At 34.9% G+C, this 19,444-nt stretch overlaps 1 protein-coding gene across 1 annotated transcript; it reads left to right on the top strand.

Annotated features, from left to right (window-relative positions):
- The first annotated feature begins 2,176 nt into the window (after window positions 1-2,176).
- Window positions 2,177-7,395, top strand: LOC113296877 (probable methyltransferase PMT8). Its single transcript, XM_026545235.1, has 8 exons — window positions 2,177-2,376; window positions 3,410-3,746; window positions 3,912-4,076; window positions 4,180-4,362; window positions 4,718-5,312; window positions 5,672-5,784; window positions 5,910-6,130; window positions 6,754-7,395. The coding sequence occupies exons 2-8, from the start codon at window positions 3,483-3,485 to the stop codon at window positions 7,067-7,069; spliced, it is 1,857 nt and encodes a 618-aa protein (XP_026401020.1). The 5' UTR covers window positions 2,177-2,376; window positions 3,410-3,482; the 3' UTR covers window positions 7,070-7,395.
- Window positions 7,396-19,444: the final 12,049 nt, after the last annotated feature.

Below are 19,444 nucleotides of genomic sequence, written 5' to 3' on the forward strand. Positions count from 1 at the left end.
GATTGAGATACTTTCTCTAGTTTGAAAAACATATGCCTTACAAATATCTAAATCCTCTTCTCGGGCATACTTAGAACCACAAACTCTAAAAGGCATTTTTCGTAATTAAAGTGAGATAAACAAGAAATGAAAGTGAAATTATAAGAAATTTAGGGTGCAAAAGGTGTGATTTTGGAATGAAAAATATTTGAATTTATGGATGATGGAAATGAAACTGTTGGATGAACTAGTTGTTATCGTCTCATGATAAGCCGATAGTTTCAACCTAGACTTGGCCGACCGTCTAAGCTTCAACGATCAACTCAACTTGAGACTGAGCATTTTCCTATCTTTTTTTTTTTGCTCAGTAATAATAGATTTTATCAAAACCAAATAATATCTAAACGATTTATAAAACCCCCAAAGAGCACCAGAAAACAAAAACAAAAACTACCTGCCTTTTTTAGGCACTTATATATCTACAACTTTAACAAACTCTAAAATATGACTTCTCTGCACTTTCCAATTCCCCTTAAAGTTCAGGTCTAGTATCAAAAATTTGACTTTGCCCTCTATGGAAATTAACCCACTTTTTAGCTAATTTGACTTCTTTGTAGCTGTGTATAAACTCCTAATATGATATATTAGCACAATTTTTTGTCCATCTTATGACTGCATACCATGGAATCTTGTTGTTTCTATATGCACTAATCACAGCTCTTGAGTCAGTTCTGAAGATCAGAGAAGTAAACCCATTTCTCACTGCCCACTCCCTTGCATTCAAAACTTCCATAATTTCAGCAAAGTTTGTAGCCACTCTCATCCCACCTGCCACAACAATTATATAATCAGCTCTATTATTCCTCCCTATGAAGCCATAAGATGCCTCTCCTGGATTCCCTCTTGAATCCCCATCACAGCAAAAGAACACTTGATTATCAGTTGGTAGTTGGAAAAATATCTCTTTTATTTTTGTACACCTCACTTTTCTTTACTTCAAACTAAAGAATCTTAGTACTTCCATGTCATAAGTTGTATTCCACATAATCCGTTTCATTTCACATCACATTCAAGAGTAAACTTCATTATTTTATTCTTGATTATACCATCATTGAGTGTTTCTCCCTCAAAAAACACATTTGCTTCTCATAAACCAGATCTCTTTCACGGTTATGAATGCAACATTTTTCCAAATCTCTCACACTGCTGGACTCTTGTGTTTTGCAAAATTCAGGACTTCCTTAAAAGAGATTGGGTTCACAAATTTAAAGATGCTTCCCAACCACTGTCGAATTTTACAACTTTTTTCACACTGCCACATGATATGCTCTAATGATTCTTCTGATTTTTTTACACAGTACACACCTGGAAGCAAGACTGAACTTTCCCTTCTTTACACTCTCATCATAAGCACATACTCCTTTAATCAATTTCCACATATTACTTGAAACACTTGGATGGACAGAAGAATTCCGTACCTTTTTTGGCCAATTTAGTTTTGGATGCTTTTGTCTGATGCATTCAACTGCTGAGGCTACTGAAAATTCTCCAGTTATGGTTCCACACCAGACCCTTTTGTCTTCATTATGATCTACTACTGGAAGTTCACTAATACAAAACATTTCAGTTAATTCATTTGGAATTACCCACTCACCAAAAAGGAGTATATCAAATAATAGCATGCCTGGGTGCTACAACAAGAACTCATTCTCAGCAAGACTGAAAGGGGGATAATAGCATTTGCCCATCCAGCTTGACCATTTTTCCTATCCAATGTAGGGTGGGAATGGACAAATTTGCTCATTTACTCACCCCACGACTTATCCTAAAGGAACAAAATAACTAGGTTCCAACCAAGCTTATGGCTCAGTAGTTTCATATTAACTCTAACAAAGTCAGGGGTTCAATCACCACCACATCGGTTTGTATTAGTGTAGTTGTATAGTTGAGTTAAGCGGATTGGGTCTGACAACAAAAAATAAAAATAAAAATAAATCATTTGGACTAGAAAACAAAATCTCTAAATCAACGGACTTCGGAAGCCATATAATTGTCTGTCAACGGTGATTTATCCTACAAACACAAGGACCAAAATAAAATACGAAACTCACCTCGCTATCAATATTCAATAGTCGTATTCACCGAGGGCTGGAAAGCTTCCGTAGGCTAAAATTTCCTCATCTTTAATTAAATAATAAAGAAACCAACTTTTATACACCCAGTTCGTTAAATAGTTCAATCTTCAGATTCCGCACTTGTTGTTTCTCTCCAGTTTCTACACTGTCCTCCACTCACTACCATTCTCCCAATAAAATCTAGGTTTTTCATTTTCCCTGATTCAATCTATTTTCATCATTGATCGTGATAAGGATACTCTGCATCGCATTGTCTGAAATAGTAAGTTAGTTTTAGCTTTCTTTTTCTGGTTTCAGATTGGGTTTTTCATTTTTGGTAAATTTGGATTTGAAGTATTAGATCTAATCAAATGAGTGTTATTTATTCTCAGATCTGGTAATTCCATCTCAATTGGTTATATTCAAAGAGTTTCAAATTCTGCTGATGTGGTTGTGGTTTTTTTCATTCAGAGTGTTGTAGCACCGACATTGATTTTCTTTACATTTTGTTGGTGAATTGTGTTTAGCTAACGTTTGACTGAATGTATGAAAAGAATAACTTAAAAATAATGAAATTAAAAAGAGCTGAATTTATAGATATTGTAGTATTAGATTGTGCCGACAATGATATTTCTTGAGCTGTCTTGGGTCTTATTTGGTTGAGTAACTAGATCTCATTTTGTTTTTTAAAGTGGTGCCGACAGTATCAGTCGTGTTTGATTGAATCTGATTATAAGATCCTAGACACAAACAAACATGTTGTATCACGACTAATTGTTTTAACTTCCAAAATGCTGAATAGAGTTGTAGTCTTTAACAGTTTTATTCATTGGAAGGTTCGGAGTGGAAGTTGTTATTTTATGTCTGGAATTCAATTCGTTCTTGTTGTGATTTGATTCTCACTTCAGTTTCGGATAATCTTTAAGAAACCATCTTGCATCTTGAAAATCAAGTTTATTGTATTGGCACTTATGAGCTTCCCCCTCTATGGCTTGCAAAAAATGATGCATGTACACTCAATGACTCTATTAAGTTTATGTATATGCTGATTCTTTATTTAGTGTCGGTATTACAAGTGCTAACATTTGGGTTTCTAACAATGAACTTAGGTGAATAATCAGTCTTTTTTGTAGACAACAAAGTAGTCTAATTTTTTTGGTATATATTAAAGAAGACCATTTGCTCAAGAAAGTGGCTGAGCCTTTCGGTTTAGTTTCCGTCAGATTGTCGAAAGCTTATTTCTTTAGCTCCCTTTATACTGAAATGAAATTTTAATGTTGTATTTATAACTTGTTGGATATTTTTACTCATTGCAGCGCATGGGGGTTTTCTTGTAATCTTTCATCATATAGCTGGAGCAAAGCCTTTAGCTGAAGGTTTCACACCAAAATGTCAAGGGGAAGAGCGGATGGTTCACAGAAGAAGAATTTGGTTGCTGCAGTATGTGTTCTGATCTTTCTTGGTTTCCTGTTTGTTTATTATGATGGGTCATTCTTTGGTTCTCAAGTGCAACAAAGTGCATCATCTTTGAGGAAGCTTGGGTCAACATATTTGGGTGGTGAAGAAGATGCTGATCTTACCAGCAAGTCGGATGAACCTTCCGTTAAGTTTGGGCAGGAAGATGAGAATGATATAACGCCGAAAAGTTTCCCCGTGAGTTCTCATATAACTGCCTTTGTTATGAGTTTTTGTTGTTCTTTTCTTATTTGTTTTTTTAATAGCTTTTCTCTGTTGAGTGTAACTGAGATCTAACTGGTTTCACTTAGCTTTAATTCTGCTCAGACAAAATATTTGATGTCCCCAATTCTGCTTTTGAAGGTTTGCGATGATCGTCATTCAGAGATAATTCCCTGTCTAGATAGGAACTTTATATATCAGAGTAGGCTGAAGCTGGATTTATCTTTGATGGAGCACTATGAGAGACATTGCCCTCAGCCTGAAAGGCGCTTCAATTGCTTGATTCCTCCACCACCAGGCTACAAGGTTAATACATGCTTAAGTTCTAATCCATAGAAAAGCGGGATAGGTTCAATTAACTTTTTGCCTTTTCCAGATTTTGGTACATGCTAATGTTCTGTATTTATAGGTCCCCATCAAGTGGCCAAGAAGTAGAGATGAAGTATGGAAGCCAAACATACCTCATACTCACCTTGCAAGTGAGAAGTCTGACCAGAACTGGATGGTTGTCAAAGGGGAAAAGATTTCATTTCCCGGTGGAGGCACACATTTTCACTATGGTGCTGATAAGTATATTGCTTCGCTCGCCAATGTAAGATCTTCAGCTACTTCACATTATGTAAAAACACTAAAAAGGAGATTACATACTAGAGGGCTTGGCCCTGTTTATTTGCTGCAGGCAACATTACATTCTTTGTTGAGCTTAAAGAATCTTAAAACAACTAAAACCAGATAGGCAGATATCCAGTTTATTATGTTTAACATGAATAACTTGTTTATGCATCCTTAATCTGGCAAATGTGGTTCCAAAATTTTGTCATCTTGTAGTTGATTCTTCTCTCAGCAGTATGCATTATTTGGCCTAATTTTGGCTCCTCTGCCATTCTTCATCTTCTGGCACTCTGTATGGGTAAACCTATAATCGTTTCGCTGTTTTGGATTTGCAGATGCTCAACTTTTCTGACAATAATTTAAACAATGATGGAAACGTCCGAACTGTTCTTGATGTGGGTTGTGGTGTTGCAAGTTTTGGAGCATATCTCCTCTCCTCCAACATCATAGCAATGTCTGTAGCGCCAAATGACGTTCATCAGAACCAGATCCAATTTGCTCTTGAGAGAGGAATTCCTGCATATCTTGGTGTTTTAGGGACTATGAGACTCCCTTACCCTAGCAGATCCTTCGAGCTCGCTCATTGTTCTCGTTGTAGAATTGATTGGCTACAAAGGGATGGAATACTTCTTCTTGAGCTAGATAGGTTGCTCAGACCAGGAGGTTATTTTGCCTACTCTTCTCCAGAGGCATACGCACAGGATGAAGAGGATCTTAGAATTTGGAAAGAAATGAGTGCCCTTGTAGAACGGATGTGTTGGAGGATTGCTTCCAAAAGAAACCAAACTGTAATCTGGCAAAAACCTCTGACAAATGATTGTTACATGGAAAGAGAGCCAGGGACTCGACCTCCCCTCTGCAGATCTGATGACGATCCAGATGCAGTTTATGGTGTCAAGATGGAAGCTTGCATCACACCTTACTCTGAACGTGAGTACCCCAAGTTCTTGTGTTATTCTTGTCATGTTTTTTTACCAGTATTTATTGTGGGGTTACTACCTCTTGAAATGAAAACTGAATATATAGATTTCCTTCTTTGGGAAATGGAAGTTTACATTTCTGTTAAGTTAGTTGAAGTTAAGCTCACTGCACGGCAAATCATGATATAGTTTGATATTTGCATTCCACATTCCAGCATATACCAGGGGCTGATGATGAATTTAAAACACGTCCAGTCTACTTTAAATTCACTTGAGCCCTTGTTGCAGTGTATTCTGTTACTGCACCTATTTGCATCTGGAAATTTGTTTCTTGATATTGATTCAATCTCTTATCGATGGCTTTATCAGAGGTTCACAGAACTAAAGGGAGTGGGTTGGCTGCATGGCCATCTCGTGCGACTGCACCTCCTCCCCGTCTTGCTGATTTCGGATATTCTAAAGAGATGTTTGCAAAAGACACGGTACTTCTACGAAATCTCATTCTTAACTAATTGTATTGCACATGCATGGTATAATCATGTCTTTGATTGTTATTTACTTAGATTTTCCGATGATAAATGTTAATATAATAAGCACTTTGTTACAGGAATTATGGCAACAAAGAGTTGAGAGTTATTGGAATCTATTGAGTCCAAAGATTAAGCCTAATACGATAAGGAACGTAATGGACATGAAAGCAAACTTGGGATCATTTGCAGCAGCTTTAAAGGACAAAGATGTCTGGGTGATGAATGTTGTGTCAGAAGATGGACCGAACACTCTAAAGCTAATTTACGACAGGGGTCTGATAGGCTCTGTGCATAACTGGTGAGATTTTAAGCCCCCCATTGGATTGTCTGATTCCCAACTTTGTACACCTCTTTCACATGCAAGGGCCTCTTTGCAATGATTGATATCATTCTTATCAGTGACAGTTGGCCCATCTCACCAGGTTTTCAGAAATATAATATTGACATACATCTCCACTCGCCACTAGTTCATGCTTGTATAGCAAGTGATGGTACTACTATGTTTTTAGGCTCTGATAGCTAAGTAACTTCAAGCTTAGGTGCTAAGTCTCCAAGAAGTTTCTCTTGACCATGCCTCTTTTAGTTCCACTAAAAGCAATTTAAGGAGTTTCAGATACCCATCTAGTTTTGACTTCAGCTTATCATTTCGTATGATATTCAGGAGTTACATGATGCCTTCTCTACATTCACGAAAGAAGAATATTTCTTTTGTTACAAAAGCATCCTCTTTTGAGCTAGTCTAATCGTTTTATTTTGACATTTTAGGGCGTTTCATTTGAAAACAATTCTTAGACATGTATAAGAAGTATATATACATCAATGTCATTGTTAGTTTTTTAATATCTCCAATAGCATCACTCATTACAATAGGGAAAAAAACAAATGCGAAACTGAATGCTGGACGAATTTTACTGTTGACAGGTGTGAAGCCTATTCGACCTACCCCAGGACCTACGATCTCCTTCATGCCTGGAATGTCTTTTCTGACATAGAGAAGAAAGGATGCAGTGGGGAAGATCTTCTGCTTGAGATGGACAGGATGCTCAGACCTACTGGGTTTGTTATTATCCGGGACAAGAAACCAATTGTTGAATACATTAAGAAGTATCTATCAGCATTGCACTGGGATGCAATTGCAACTGCTGAAGGTGATTCAGAGCAGGATGAAGATGAGGCCGTCCTTATCATTCGAAAGAAAATTTGGTTAACAAGTGGGAGCCTCAGGGATTCAGAGTAGTTCTTACTTTTGTTAATGATTCTTAGAGCCGTCTTATGGACTAGGCCAGCGAGGCTGTGAGCCTCAATAGTTGGGGGCCCAAAAATTTTAATATTTCTTAGAACTTTTTTTCTTCCTTTTTTGTTATAGGTCCCATATAGGCAGTGGTCTGACATAGTGTCTGCCACTGTTTTTGTTGATAATCGTACTTTTTGGCAGTCATTGAAGGCCGTTTGCTTTGTAACCACCGAGTAATATTTTCCAATTCTATTTATCCATTACTTTACTTTTGTAAACTTTTATGTAAGAACTTTAAAATTCCGGCAAATCTTCCCCTTTCCGGTAAATTCGTTCAAAATAGAATGCATACCACTAGGAGAAGATCAGATTTTAGTAAAATCTCTCTATTTTTAAATCAAGTTATATTAATTAAACTACAAAGAAATGATAGGTGGGTACGTCACACACATGAGTCATCAATAACTAGAAAACAAGTATACTACCACAAAAAATTATCAAAATGGAAAAGACCACAAAATTATCAAATTGGAAAAGACTGAAACATCAATCGTCAACTATTTGGAATCAAGATTTCTTTCTCATAACTGAACAAAGACTACAGAACTTGGTCATCTATTTGGATCATAAGTACTTTATGATGGGTATCAACGAGTAGTAATCGAGCGGAAATCAAAAATGTGGTTTTGTGTTTTATTTTATTTGATTTTCATGGTTAGAGATAAGCTCAGTGTTATTACAGAATTCTTAGTAAATAAGAGATCAATCCATCAAGTTCTGGATGAATCAATTATTTTAAGCTCAAGGGTTTTTGTGAAGGACGAGAAGCAAGGAAATCATATATATATATATATATATCTATGAAATAATAAAATAGACTTTTTATACGAGATATTAGTAGTATTACAAAAAGGAATTGATATTTGATATTCATTATTGGGATAGTGATTAGGCACGGTCTAGATAGAGGAAGTGCTTAAAATAAACATCTTTTATTATGGGTCGCATCACTCCATATATGTAGGGGGAAAACAAACGTCATGTTACATATCTATTCATACTAATGTTTATAATTTTAGGTTTGAGCCACTATTCATGTCATGATTGATATGAATGAAACCGAATTCGATGTAAAAATATAAATTAATCTTGGTTTAGATTTCGACTTTCTTTTATTTCTCATTCTTCTTACACGGACAAAGATAAGTATCGACATTGTTTACACTTTTTTATGAACCCATTTTTGAAATTACCGAATGAAGGATTTTTTGTAGTTTGGTACCTGGATTTTTCAATAAATTACGCTTGGTACCAACATTGTTCTAGGTAGAAGTTTGGTACTTGAATCGTATATTGACTATCTTCAGCATAATCAATAAGAAACATTTACTAAGAATTCTTATTAAATCGAATTATTACGCTGAAGGTTCCAGGTAGGAGTTTGGTACTTGAACCGTACATTAACTATCTCCAGCTTAGTCAATGGAACACATTGATAATAAACTCAATGGAATGCCTACTATTTTCATTAGTGGTAAATTAATCGTATAATAATAAAACGTTAATTTACTGATAATGTGTTTTTCATCGTCACGCGAACCTTGAGGTAATTTTTAGCGAGCGACAAAATCTTGAACATGGGAGAGTACCTAGTACACCACCAACTTTTTCTTTTCGAAACCTAATAGAAAAATTCATTGTGTGAACTTTAATTAAATTTAAAAGCAAACAATGAATATCCTTGGGTAATCTCTAATTAAGATTCTTGAATCGCAAGGATGATCAACGTACAATACGGAAACAAATAAAAGCAAGACACCAGAAATTTTGTGAACGAGGATAACTGCTATAGCAGAAAAACTCCAGAACATCACGCAGTTTAAACACACAATATATTAAGCCGCTACAAAGACTAGACTACTATAATGCTTCATTATGAAGTATATTTGAGACATAATAAACCGTCCAGGTTACTATGTTGCAGTTGTGCCCATATGCCTCATCATTACCACAAGAATCTACGCATTTGATTTCCCTGGTAATGTTCTTTACGGGCAAAGGAGTTGCTCCATAGACGTTTGTGAAGACTGCACTATCCTGCATCAAACATGGCGGCAATTAATTTATTTTTGACCAAAAAATGTATCTTTAGACTTAGACGAATTTAAATCAAAAGATTAAGTTAAATGAATTTTTTGGTATATTCATATCTGAATTCTGATGGATAAGCGTTATACACTATCAATTTGAAATTCTTTCAATCTTCTATTTTAATCAGTAATTCTTGAATGGCCATATAGAAAAATAAAATGGCCTATAAAAATATATTAAATCAAGATACAAGTTTTGAATCTATTGAAGGAAGACAGTTCCACATGTGCTTCACGGATCTCCAAGTGAATTTTTTCAAAGTCTCACCGTAGTTCTCAAAGAACCTTCAATATTGGTAGACAAACTTTGCAAAAAGATACACATCGTGTAAGGGATTAAGATTTTGTGTTGTGTGATATCTCTAATATGTAGTAATTGATATTAAGGCTAGGTTACTTTAGATGTAAGCAATGATTTCATGCAATCCAAGTAATTTTCAATGTTGCTTAATTTAAGTTTTGTCCTCAGATACAAAAAGTTTGTTTCTTTAGATAGAACTTTACTTACATCGGGGTTCTTTCCATAGTTTGAAGTTTTGAAACAATTAAGCATCAAGCGATTACCATATGTATATTACTCTAGAAGATAACTTCAAACTGCTAAAGTTAGGCATGTGCATTAAAGTTGCAACTTCCTGAATTGAGACTCAAACTTATATTATCAAGTTTGATCAATTTTTGAAAATAACATATAACTTTTATCACAAAAGAATTAGCCAAGAGTAGAAATTTGTAAGAGCGTGAAAAAATTTCCTTAAAAAACAAAGAAAGAAAGAACAACTATTGTCAAAAAAGAGTTTTTGGACGTTTTGTACCTTTAGTTTACGACATCAAGATTTTAGGTTCACTAACTCAATTAGAAAAAGATTTAGAAGAAACTTTCCAAGTCTAGGTGCGCAAACTCAAAAACTAGGTACGCGAACTTAACTAAGTCTGGATTCAGTAACCTTTGTCTCTCCACTAGGTTCGCGAATTCAAACCAACGCAGTGTTGTAAAAACTTTTTCTCTCTTCTAGGTTTGCGAATTTAAAACATAGGTTCGCAACCCAGTATGTATAAAAATATAATTTGAAGAAAATTTCTTAATCGCTTTGCGAGCCTATACTTTCAAAAATCATGAGAGAATATTTACTTGACTTTAGTTTCGAAAAAGCGACAAGCATGAGCTTGAATCGAAAATTCACTAGACTTTAGCCAAACATCTAGTTTATAGCGAGAACCATCTATGCAATTCGTGTATCTATTAAAGTCTTCGAGTTTGCTATGAAGATAGATAGATAGAAGGGAAAAGAGTATGGAAGGAAAATCAATCTTTGTTACTAACATTTAATAAAATTCTTCAAATGATGCCTTCGCTTGATCTTCAATATTTAATCTACGAGTCACTTGGATGAATCTAAGACTTTACTACCTAATCTAATCTAGACCGAAGCTAACTTTGGTAAGTTATAAATCGATAAATATTTTGGCATCTAAATTTGGCAACAATACTTGCCATATCAATGCCTGGAGGTTCAAACGAGCATTCAATCTAACAATATCCCCTTTATCAATTTTGGTGACAAAACTTTTGAAATACATATGGACTTTTACAAGTTTGACTTTCAATACAAACGCCATGATGCTTTCTTGAAACTTGAATTTTCTTATTCTACGTTCTTCATGTGTTCGTTGAGTACCTATAATTGAAGATTTGATAGTGATAGATAACAACTTTAACATTTCCTCACATTTAGAATTTGCATGGATGGACTTTCATTATGCACGTAGTTGTTATCCCAATGAGTGTAATGACCCGTCCCTCCATTGATACAGTCCCCACTTAGCCACTGCGGATATCCGACAGTGTGGGGTTTTCGACGGGCATCGCTGCAGTCATCCAACAACAATTTTCCGAGAGGTCACCCATCCCTGGATTGCTCCCGTACGAGCACGCTTAACTGCAGACTTTTTTGCCAACTCTGGAGACAATTATGCTGAAAGGATCTCGATATAATGTAGACGTTCCTTGTCCCATGAGAGCAGTATCTGGCATAATCCCCCACCCGAGCACAAGCGAGGGACCCTTAGTTATATCCCAACTAACATCGATATTGTTCCCACTTAGCCACTGCAGTTATCCAGCAGTGTGGGATTTTTAACGACTCTACTGCGGTCACCCAACAACAGCTTCCCGAGAGATCGCCCATCCTATGACTACTCCGGACCGAGCACGCTTAATTGAGAATTTTTTCCCCAAATTCAGTCAAGTGTATCCATCAGGCCTCGTTGTTAGGAAAGGACAAATCATTACTTACCATATTGCCAACCACTGCCGAATGTCGGCGTATTATAATACCACCAACTTAAATTGGAGTCGTCCTCGGCTCCATGATATATTTGCAAGCCCAGATCTCCGACGTTCACTGTCCCTCATGAGAAGCACCTGGACCAACCCCGTCCAGCGTACCTTCCCATCCCCGGTAGGTGACCCGTCGTCGGATCTGATACCGTTTGTAATGACCCATCCCTCCACTGATATCGTCCCTACTTAGCCACTGCGGATATCCGGCAGTATGGGGTTTTCAGCGGGCATCGCTGTGGTCATCCAGCTACAACTTCCCGGGAGGTCACCCATCACTAGATTGCTCCCTCTCGAGCACGCTTAACTGCAGAATTTTCTACCAACTCTGGAGCCAATTGTACTGAAAAGACGTCGGTATAATGTAGACGTTCCTTGTCTCCTATGAGAGCAGTATCTGGCATAAACCCAACATACTCCCCCACCCGAGCACAAGCGAACGATCCCTAGTTGTATAACTAACACCGATATTGTTCTCACTTACCCACTGCGGTTATCCAGCAGTGTGGGATTTTTAATGGCACTATTGCGGTCATCCGGAGAGGTCACCCATCTTGTGACTACTCCCGACCGAGCACGCTTAACTGAGAAGTTTTTCCCACAATTCAGTCAAGCGTACCCATCAGGCCTCGGTGTTAGGAAATGACAAATCATTACTTATATTCCATTCGGCCAACCACTGCCGAATATCAGGGTATTACAATGAGTATCGTTTGACAATTTTAAGCACAATATATTTTTTCTAAGATATAGTGGTACTAGTTCTTATCATAATATATTCCCCGCCCCCGTGGTCTTTACATGTTTATTTTTGCTAGATAGGACGACGAGAGCACACATTAAGTAACTTTCGCTTAAGATAATGCTTCAAAAAGCCATATTTCGTTAGTTGTAGACGGTTAATTCTTCTCATCTTTTTTGTCACAAAGTTGACAAAGGTGGCGAGAATTGGGTTCCTCATGAATTGAGCCATTAGGAGAGCAATTGAGACTAAGAATTCAATCCTATTGTCAATGATGATTCCGCTAATTAGTTTCACAACTTAGTTTCTTTCACCATAGAGAGATTAAAGGTACTTTTGTGTCCCACATTCCCCTCCAAAGATATGTCAAGCGCAAGTTCAATTAAGAATTCTCTTCCATTTGATGTCAAAAGAGAACAACAAAGGCGATCTTTTTTTACTAGAAAAATGATTTTATAGGATTTTAACAAATCTCACAATAAGATGTAAACCAGAGATCAATCATGAAAAGTATCCATTAAGTTCTTTGAGGAAGAACAAGAGAGGTATAAACATAACTTTTGAAGATTATCATGAGATCGGCCATAATGAAAAAATAGTAGTTTATAAAAATCTCATGGAAAACAATGCACATAAGATTTATCCATGAAGATAAAGGAGTCCATATTTGTGCACCCTCTCAAAACCGGGGTGCACATTCCAGCTCCTCTCATTCGCTAACAAAATCTACAAAACCACGTTCCGTTTTGACTAGATTTTAATTTATTATTTTTATTCCCTAAAATAAGTTAAAATCTAAAAGGATTAAAACTATCTCCATTCGTTCATAACCTTCTTTTCTCACTCTCTCTTGGACCTCCAATATCAGATCAAATATCTCCATTTTCTCTGCAAAACATAGATTTTATAAAATAAAAATCATATATTTTCTTTAGATTTCAACCAAACCAATGGAGATGCAATTGATTTTAAGCTTATGATCAGATAAATCATAAATTTTTTCAAACCCAATTAATGGCATCGTTTTCAGAAGTTTTAAAGTAATTTTGATCAGAAGCTTAAAACAAGTTCTATCTAAAATCCAAATTCAAAAGAGCACTGCAAAAAAATCGTCAAAAGTGGGTAATATTTAGGATTAAAATCATTCAGATCTTGAACACATGCTTGGATCTACGACTAAATTACTTTTCTCTTTAGTGCTGATCTTTGACTCCTTATCTCTTTTCTATGATGGTTTTTTTTTCTTGAAATCTATTGTTACTATTACTAATTGTTGCCTCGTGGTCCCTATTCTTAAATTACTTCTTCCTTAACTTTTTCCACTAGTACTAATTAAATCTATCATAGTATCAATACTATTATAATTAATACGATACTGATCTGAATAACGATACTTGATTTGAACATTCAATTTTTCCATCTCTTTTAGAATTTCTACTTATTCCTGGTTTTCTGCCTCTTCCACTTATTTGATTTATGCATGTGAATTTTTTTGATGCGCTTGAATTTGCTTTCCTTTCTGTAATTAATTATACTATCACAATTCTTCAACATTTTCAAGGTTTAAAAGACCATAAATTGAACGTTCACGGGTTTAAGAATTATTTGATAATGGTGATTTGAAACGTATGAAATATAGAGCTGGAAATGTCGAAGTTTTGGAGAGAATAAACAGATTCTCCGCCTAGAGATTCAATCAATACAATATTGATAATAAAAAAATATATAAAAGTAAAATGAAAAAGTAAGTGGTTTAGCATGATTTTGTGGACAAATGATGGAAGTTGTAATGTGCACCCCAGTTTTGAGGGGGTGCACAAATTTACACTCAAGATCAAGTATTGCAATTATCATCAATAAACAACTGATAAGTAAATTCCATAGACGATAATATAAAGAAATAACTAATGCATGATATTAATTACTATATAAATATTAGTTAAAAAAGAGGAACAGAAAAGTCGATAATGCATTCAACTATCTTTATTAATTTGTTTATTGTGCACATTACTACTATTTTTTTTTTTGCTCAATAATAAATTTTATTAATAACCAAAAATTGTGCAAAAGTTACAAAAGGGAGATTACAAAAAAAGAACTAAAACAGATAAAAGACTAGGCCTATCACTGTTTTAACTTATCCTATAGTAAGCTTGATTCTCATTTTCTATTTGACATAGAAATGCAGGTCTGGAATTGTATATAGCTTGTTGTCCCTTTCCCAGTCTTGATCCTATCTTAGCAAGAGTGTCAGCTGAGAAATTGATCTCTCTGTAACTGTGACAGAGATTCAATTCTTCCACACTTTCACATATTCTACTCCATCTGTTTATAGAAAACCAAGGTATCCTTTGAGTTTTGAAAGCCTCAGTTACTGCCTTTGAATCTGACCTAAAAATCAGATGAGTATATTTTTTGTGAATATCCCATTCACCAGCACATATGATAACAAGGATCTCAGCATAATAATTTGTGTCTATCCCCAATCCTCCTTCAATTGCTACTATGCATTCTCCCTCACTATTTCTGGTAATGAATCCATATCCAGTTGCACCTGGATTTCCTTGAGAAGCACCATCACAACATAGTATAATTTGTCCCATTTGAGGTAGTCTGAAGAAGATTTCCTGAATGTTGGTTGTTCTAGTTTGTCTGCACTTCAACCCAGATTTTTTTAACACTTGTAGATCATAAGCTGTGTTCCACATATGAGCTTTCATTGTGATTTCACATTCTGCAGTAGGCTTCATAATTCTATCTTGGATAAGTTTTATATTGACTTTATCTTCTTCAAACACACATCTATTCGTTTGAAACCAAATTTCCTTCATTGTTATAAAAGCTGTTATTTTCCACAGTTCTTTAATTGCAGTACTTATGTGTTTTGCTCTTGACAGCATCTCTTCAAATGTTTTTGGATTTAAGAAATAGAATATTCCACCCAACCATTTACAAATTATTTCACTAAAGTCAGAGTGCCATAAAATATGGTTGAGGTTTTCTTCAGATTTTTTGCAAAAAATGCACCTTGAGGCTAAATTGAAGTTTCTGGTTTTCATTTTCTCATCAGTAGGTGTAATTCCTCTAAATAGTTTCCACACATTACTTAAAATGCTAGGATGAACAGATGGAGACCATACATGTTTTGTCCAAGACAACTTTGGAAATTTTCTTCTTATGCATTCTACAGCTGATGCAACAGTGAAATCTCCAGTGATAATCCCACACCAATTTTTTTATCTTCATTTGTGCTTACCACGGGGAGTTCATTCTAGTGTATCACTTCCAACATTTCAGTTGGTATCACTCATTCTCCATCTAGAAGCATATCAGATACTTTCATCTCAGGGAATCTGAGCATGAATGCATTCACTAAACTCCCCAGTAGGGGCCTTTTTTCATCCGCAATGTAAATAAAAACATTACTCACACTATTTAGTTTATTTTATAACATATAAAAACCTAAAAAGTTTGGCATTGTGGACATCCAAACCTATAAATATGTAATCTTAGCCTCAAAGCCAAGAAAGTGAAACTTCTTTACTGGATATTTACTTATGTTTTACCTCAGTAGTGAGTATAACTCTGCTTGGGTGCAGTGGCTAGATTATAAGCAAGTACACGGATTTTAGTTCACAAAATATGTTTAAGTTCATAACGCATATTTTAAATCGCAATAGTTGAATAGATTTATGATATTTTTATTGTGTATTATACACTTAACCATGCCCTGTAATTATAATGTTACCTATAAAATTGTGACCATAAAAAGTTTCTTTAACTAGTCAAAGATACGAGATGAACATGCATAAAGTCATTTTCCATTAGATATTTCTGTTTGGTTTCGATATTAGACCAAGCAGGGAGATAGGGGTAAACCAAAAGTCAAAATTTTCTCTTGCAACACACACAAACCACCAATACAACCCTATTCCCTATAAAAAGTTGGCTACTTACATCATTTGCAAACGAGATGAACCAAACCAAGAAAGGTAGAAGCAACAACATTTAAAACTTGTCTTTGGAGTAAGATATGATATTGACGAAAGTTTTTCATTAAATTATCTCGCTATATATCATTTATACTTTGGTATCCTTTTAAAACTAGGTTTGAAGCTTGGTTTAAAATCTAATTTCTGGCATATATTAACATTTTACTGCATACACTACGACTGAATTTTTAGTATCTAAACCTATTCCTGCCACATAACTTATAATATTCCTCAAAAGAGAAATCAATGGAAAAATTCATAACTGCACCAGAAAAGGAAGGTAAAGCCCACATAGAAATTGCAAAAATAGGATTAAGAAAACATATGATTTAAAGTTTCATATTTTTCTTCACAAAAAAATGCATTAAGTATCTATTGAGTCTACATAGCACCATAATATTTTTCGATCATGCACAACATTGATGATACATTTCTATATACACCAAGATACACACAAATAATTTTTTAATTAAACCAAGATACGAGCTAAAGAGACATAAAATCGTTTCCTCTTAAAACTTATGATTGGTTATGATATTCGACCAAACGGGGAGCTAATGGTAAGACAAAAACAAAAACGTTTTCTCGCAACACACAAAAACCACCACCACCACTACACACACCCATCCCCATGTTATTTGGATACTTGCGTAATTCTGCCAACGAGATGAACGGAACTCAGAAAAGTAAAGCAACGACAATTTAAACTGACCTTTGGTGTAAGATATGAAGATGTTTTTTTTTGTGAATTGCATAATTATATTAATCAAAAAAAAAAAATCATGAAGAAACAACAGAGAGTTATAAGAAAGATACACGACATGTTGATCACTACTCATAACTAAGAATATACGAGACTAATAGTACCATTATTAGGTACCACTAATAGTACCCAATTTAAACTAATAGGGGGCTTTTGTTCATCCATCATTGAAATAAAAATGTTACTAATACTACCTCTGTCCCACTATTAGTTGACCTACTTTATGACTAAATTACTAAATTTAGTAATAAAGTAGGTCAACTAATAGTGAGACGGAGGGAGTACTATTTAGTTTATCTTCTAGCATATAAGAACCTAATAATTTTGGCATTGTGGACATACAAGCATCACCAAAGAAGATTTCCTAGCTTCCAAAGACAATTTGTCAGTTGCCTGATTTTCGAATATGTGTATAAAGCTGAGATCCCTAACATTCTGACATTCTTCCAAAATCCTAATCAACACCCTCACTATCCCCTGATTTTGTCAAGACATCAAAGATTGTTCCCACTTATTAAAGGTGATAATCCTTATACAATAACCTTCAACCCAAAACTTTGAAATCTTCAATTCTTTGACCCATTTGCTCTCTACAACACAGTTAGAGCTTCAGATTCAACTTTGAACATTCCAGACTTAGTTTCTTTGTTATCTCACGCATCATCTTTAATGATCAATCCAAAACCATAATTCAAAGTAGAAGAAATCTAAAAAGCATCAAAAATTAATTTTAGACGATTAATATTTGGTACTTTCTAAGGAAATTTAATTTCAGGTTCCTTTGCCATCATATGAGTAATTAATTGCACTTAAAAGAAAAGTTGCACAAAATGTTTAGAGATCTCTACATACATAATAATTGAAGATTGCAGTGAAGTGCTTGATTTATCTTGAAAGATTTTGTTATACATCTCTTTCCACGTAAGCTAACATATTGCTACAGATACTTCAACTGAATTACATTATCTAAACATGTTCATAATTCCACCCGAAAAAGAAGGTAATTATCCCAAAGTAGAATTTGCTAAAATAACATTAAAAAAAGCAGATGATTTAAAGTTTCATATTTCTCTTCACAAAAATGCATTTAACATTTATTGAGCCGACATAGTACGCTAATATTTGCTTAACATGCACAACATTGTTGATACATTTCCATAAACAAGAAATATACACAAATAGTTGTCTCAACTAGTCAAAGACACGAGATAAACAAGCATACAATTATTTTTCATTAAATTATTTCGATTGATTTCAATTTTAGACCCAAGCAGAGAGCTGAGACTAAGCAAAAAACCAAAGCACCTTTTCACAACATACAAAACCACCACCACCACTACACAATCAGATTATTTGGCTTCTTACATCAATTTTTCAGGCGAGATGAACCGAACTATGAACTAAAAAATATAGAAGCAGCGACATTTTAAACTGGCCCTTGAAAAAAGATAAGGAAATGTTGACGGAGGTTATTTCATTATAAGTTATCCCCAGTAAATATCATTTTTACTTTGGTGTTCTTTTTTAAAACTAGGTTTGAAGCTTGGATTAAAATCTAACAATTGAAAAGTTTTAGAGTAAATCGGGGACTGGTTTTCCGCGGGTTTATAAAGGATGATAATTTAGAATGATAGTAGAAAATACACAATAAAAAAGAAAACTTCCACCAAATCTTCTAAGACTTGAGAGAGAGACATTGGCGATACAATTGGAGAAACTGAGAGATGATTTCAGGGAAGGGTTGAGGAAGGTAGTTCTGAAATTGAATGATGATCCCTAAAATTTGGTTTATACCAAGCACAATAGCGTATTCTGTGAATGGATTAAGAGCATTGAGTTGAACAAGAAAGTTGGTCTGAGTGTAGATGTCGATAAAGAGATTATTTTGTGTTATAAGGTTTTGGTTGGGAGTTGTTTTATTGTTTATCAGAATAAGGAGAATGTGAAGCCTAACATCTCTGATTTTATTTTTGGAAGTGGTTATAAGTTTGTTTGTGATCGTTCAACAGATAGTATCAGGGAGGAGAATTTTTAAAACCAAGAATCATCTTGTCATAGATGGAAGAATAAACAACAAAGTAATGGTTTCTGCTTTAGAAGATCTTAGATGTTCCAAGGATTGACTCAATGATGCTGCACTTGGTCAAGTTGATTTTGATGCCATCCTGGTTCCGTTCTTAGTGATTTTGGATGAAATATTGAAATAATTTCCAGTGTTTGTGGATTATACATAATAATCAGGTCATTTTCTTCAATTTATTTTTGGTTCTTTCTTTTGTAATTTCCTTATGTACTTCATTCCCCATCTCTCTAATATGCTTACTAGGGTTGGTCGACACTAATATCATTCCTTAGTCCAATATTTCTTAGATTTCAAGATCGTTCATCAC

The sequence above is a fragment of the Papaver somniferum genome, chromosome 7 (assembly GCF_003573695.1).
Source record: "Papaver somniferum cultivar HN1 chromosome 7, ASM357369v1, whole genome shotgun sequence".
In the NCBI taxonomy this organism is placed as follows: Eukaryota; Viridiplantae; Streptophyta; class Magnoliopsida; order Ranunculales; family Papaveraceae; genus Papaver; species Papaver somniferum.

Bases quoted from the DNA above. Each gene is read 5' to 3' on its own strand.
- LOC113296877 (XM_026545235.1), top strand. From the start codon at position 3,483: ATGTCAAGGGGAAGAGCGGATGGTTCACAGAAGAAGAATTTGGTTGCT. The intron at 5,313-5,671 runs GTGAGTACCCCA...TGGCTTTATCAG, and splicing joins CATCACACCTTACTCTGAAC to AGGTTCACAGAACTAAAGGG. The intron at 6,131-6,753 runs GTGAGATTTTAA...TACTGTTGACAG, and splicing joins ATAGGCTCTGTGCATAACTG to GTGTGAAGCCTATTCGACCT.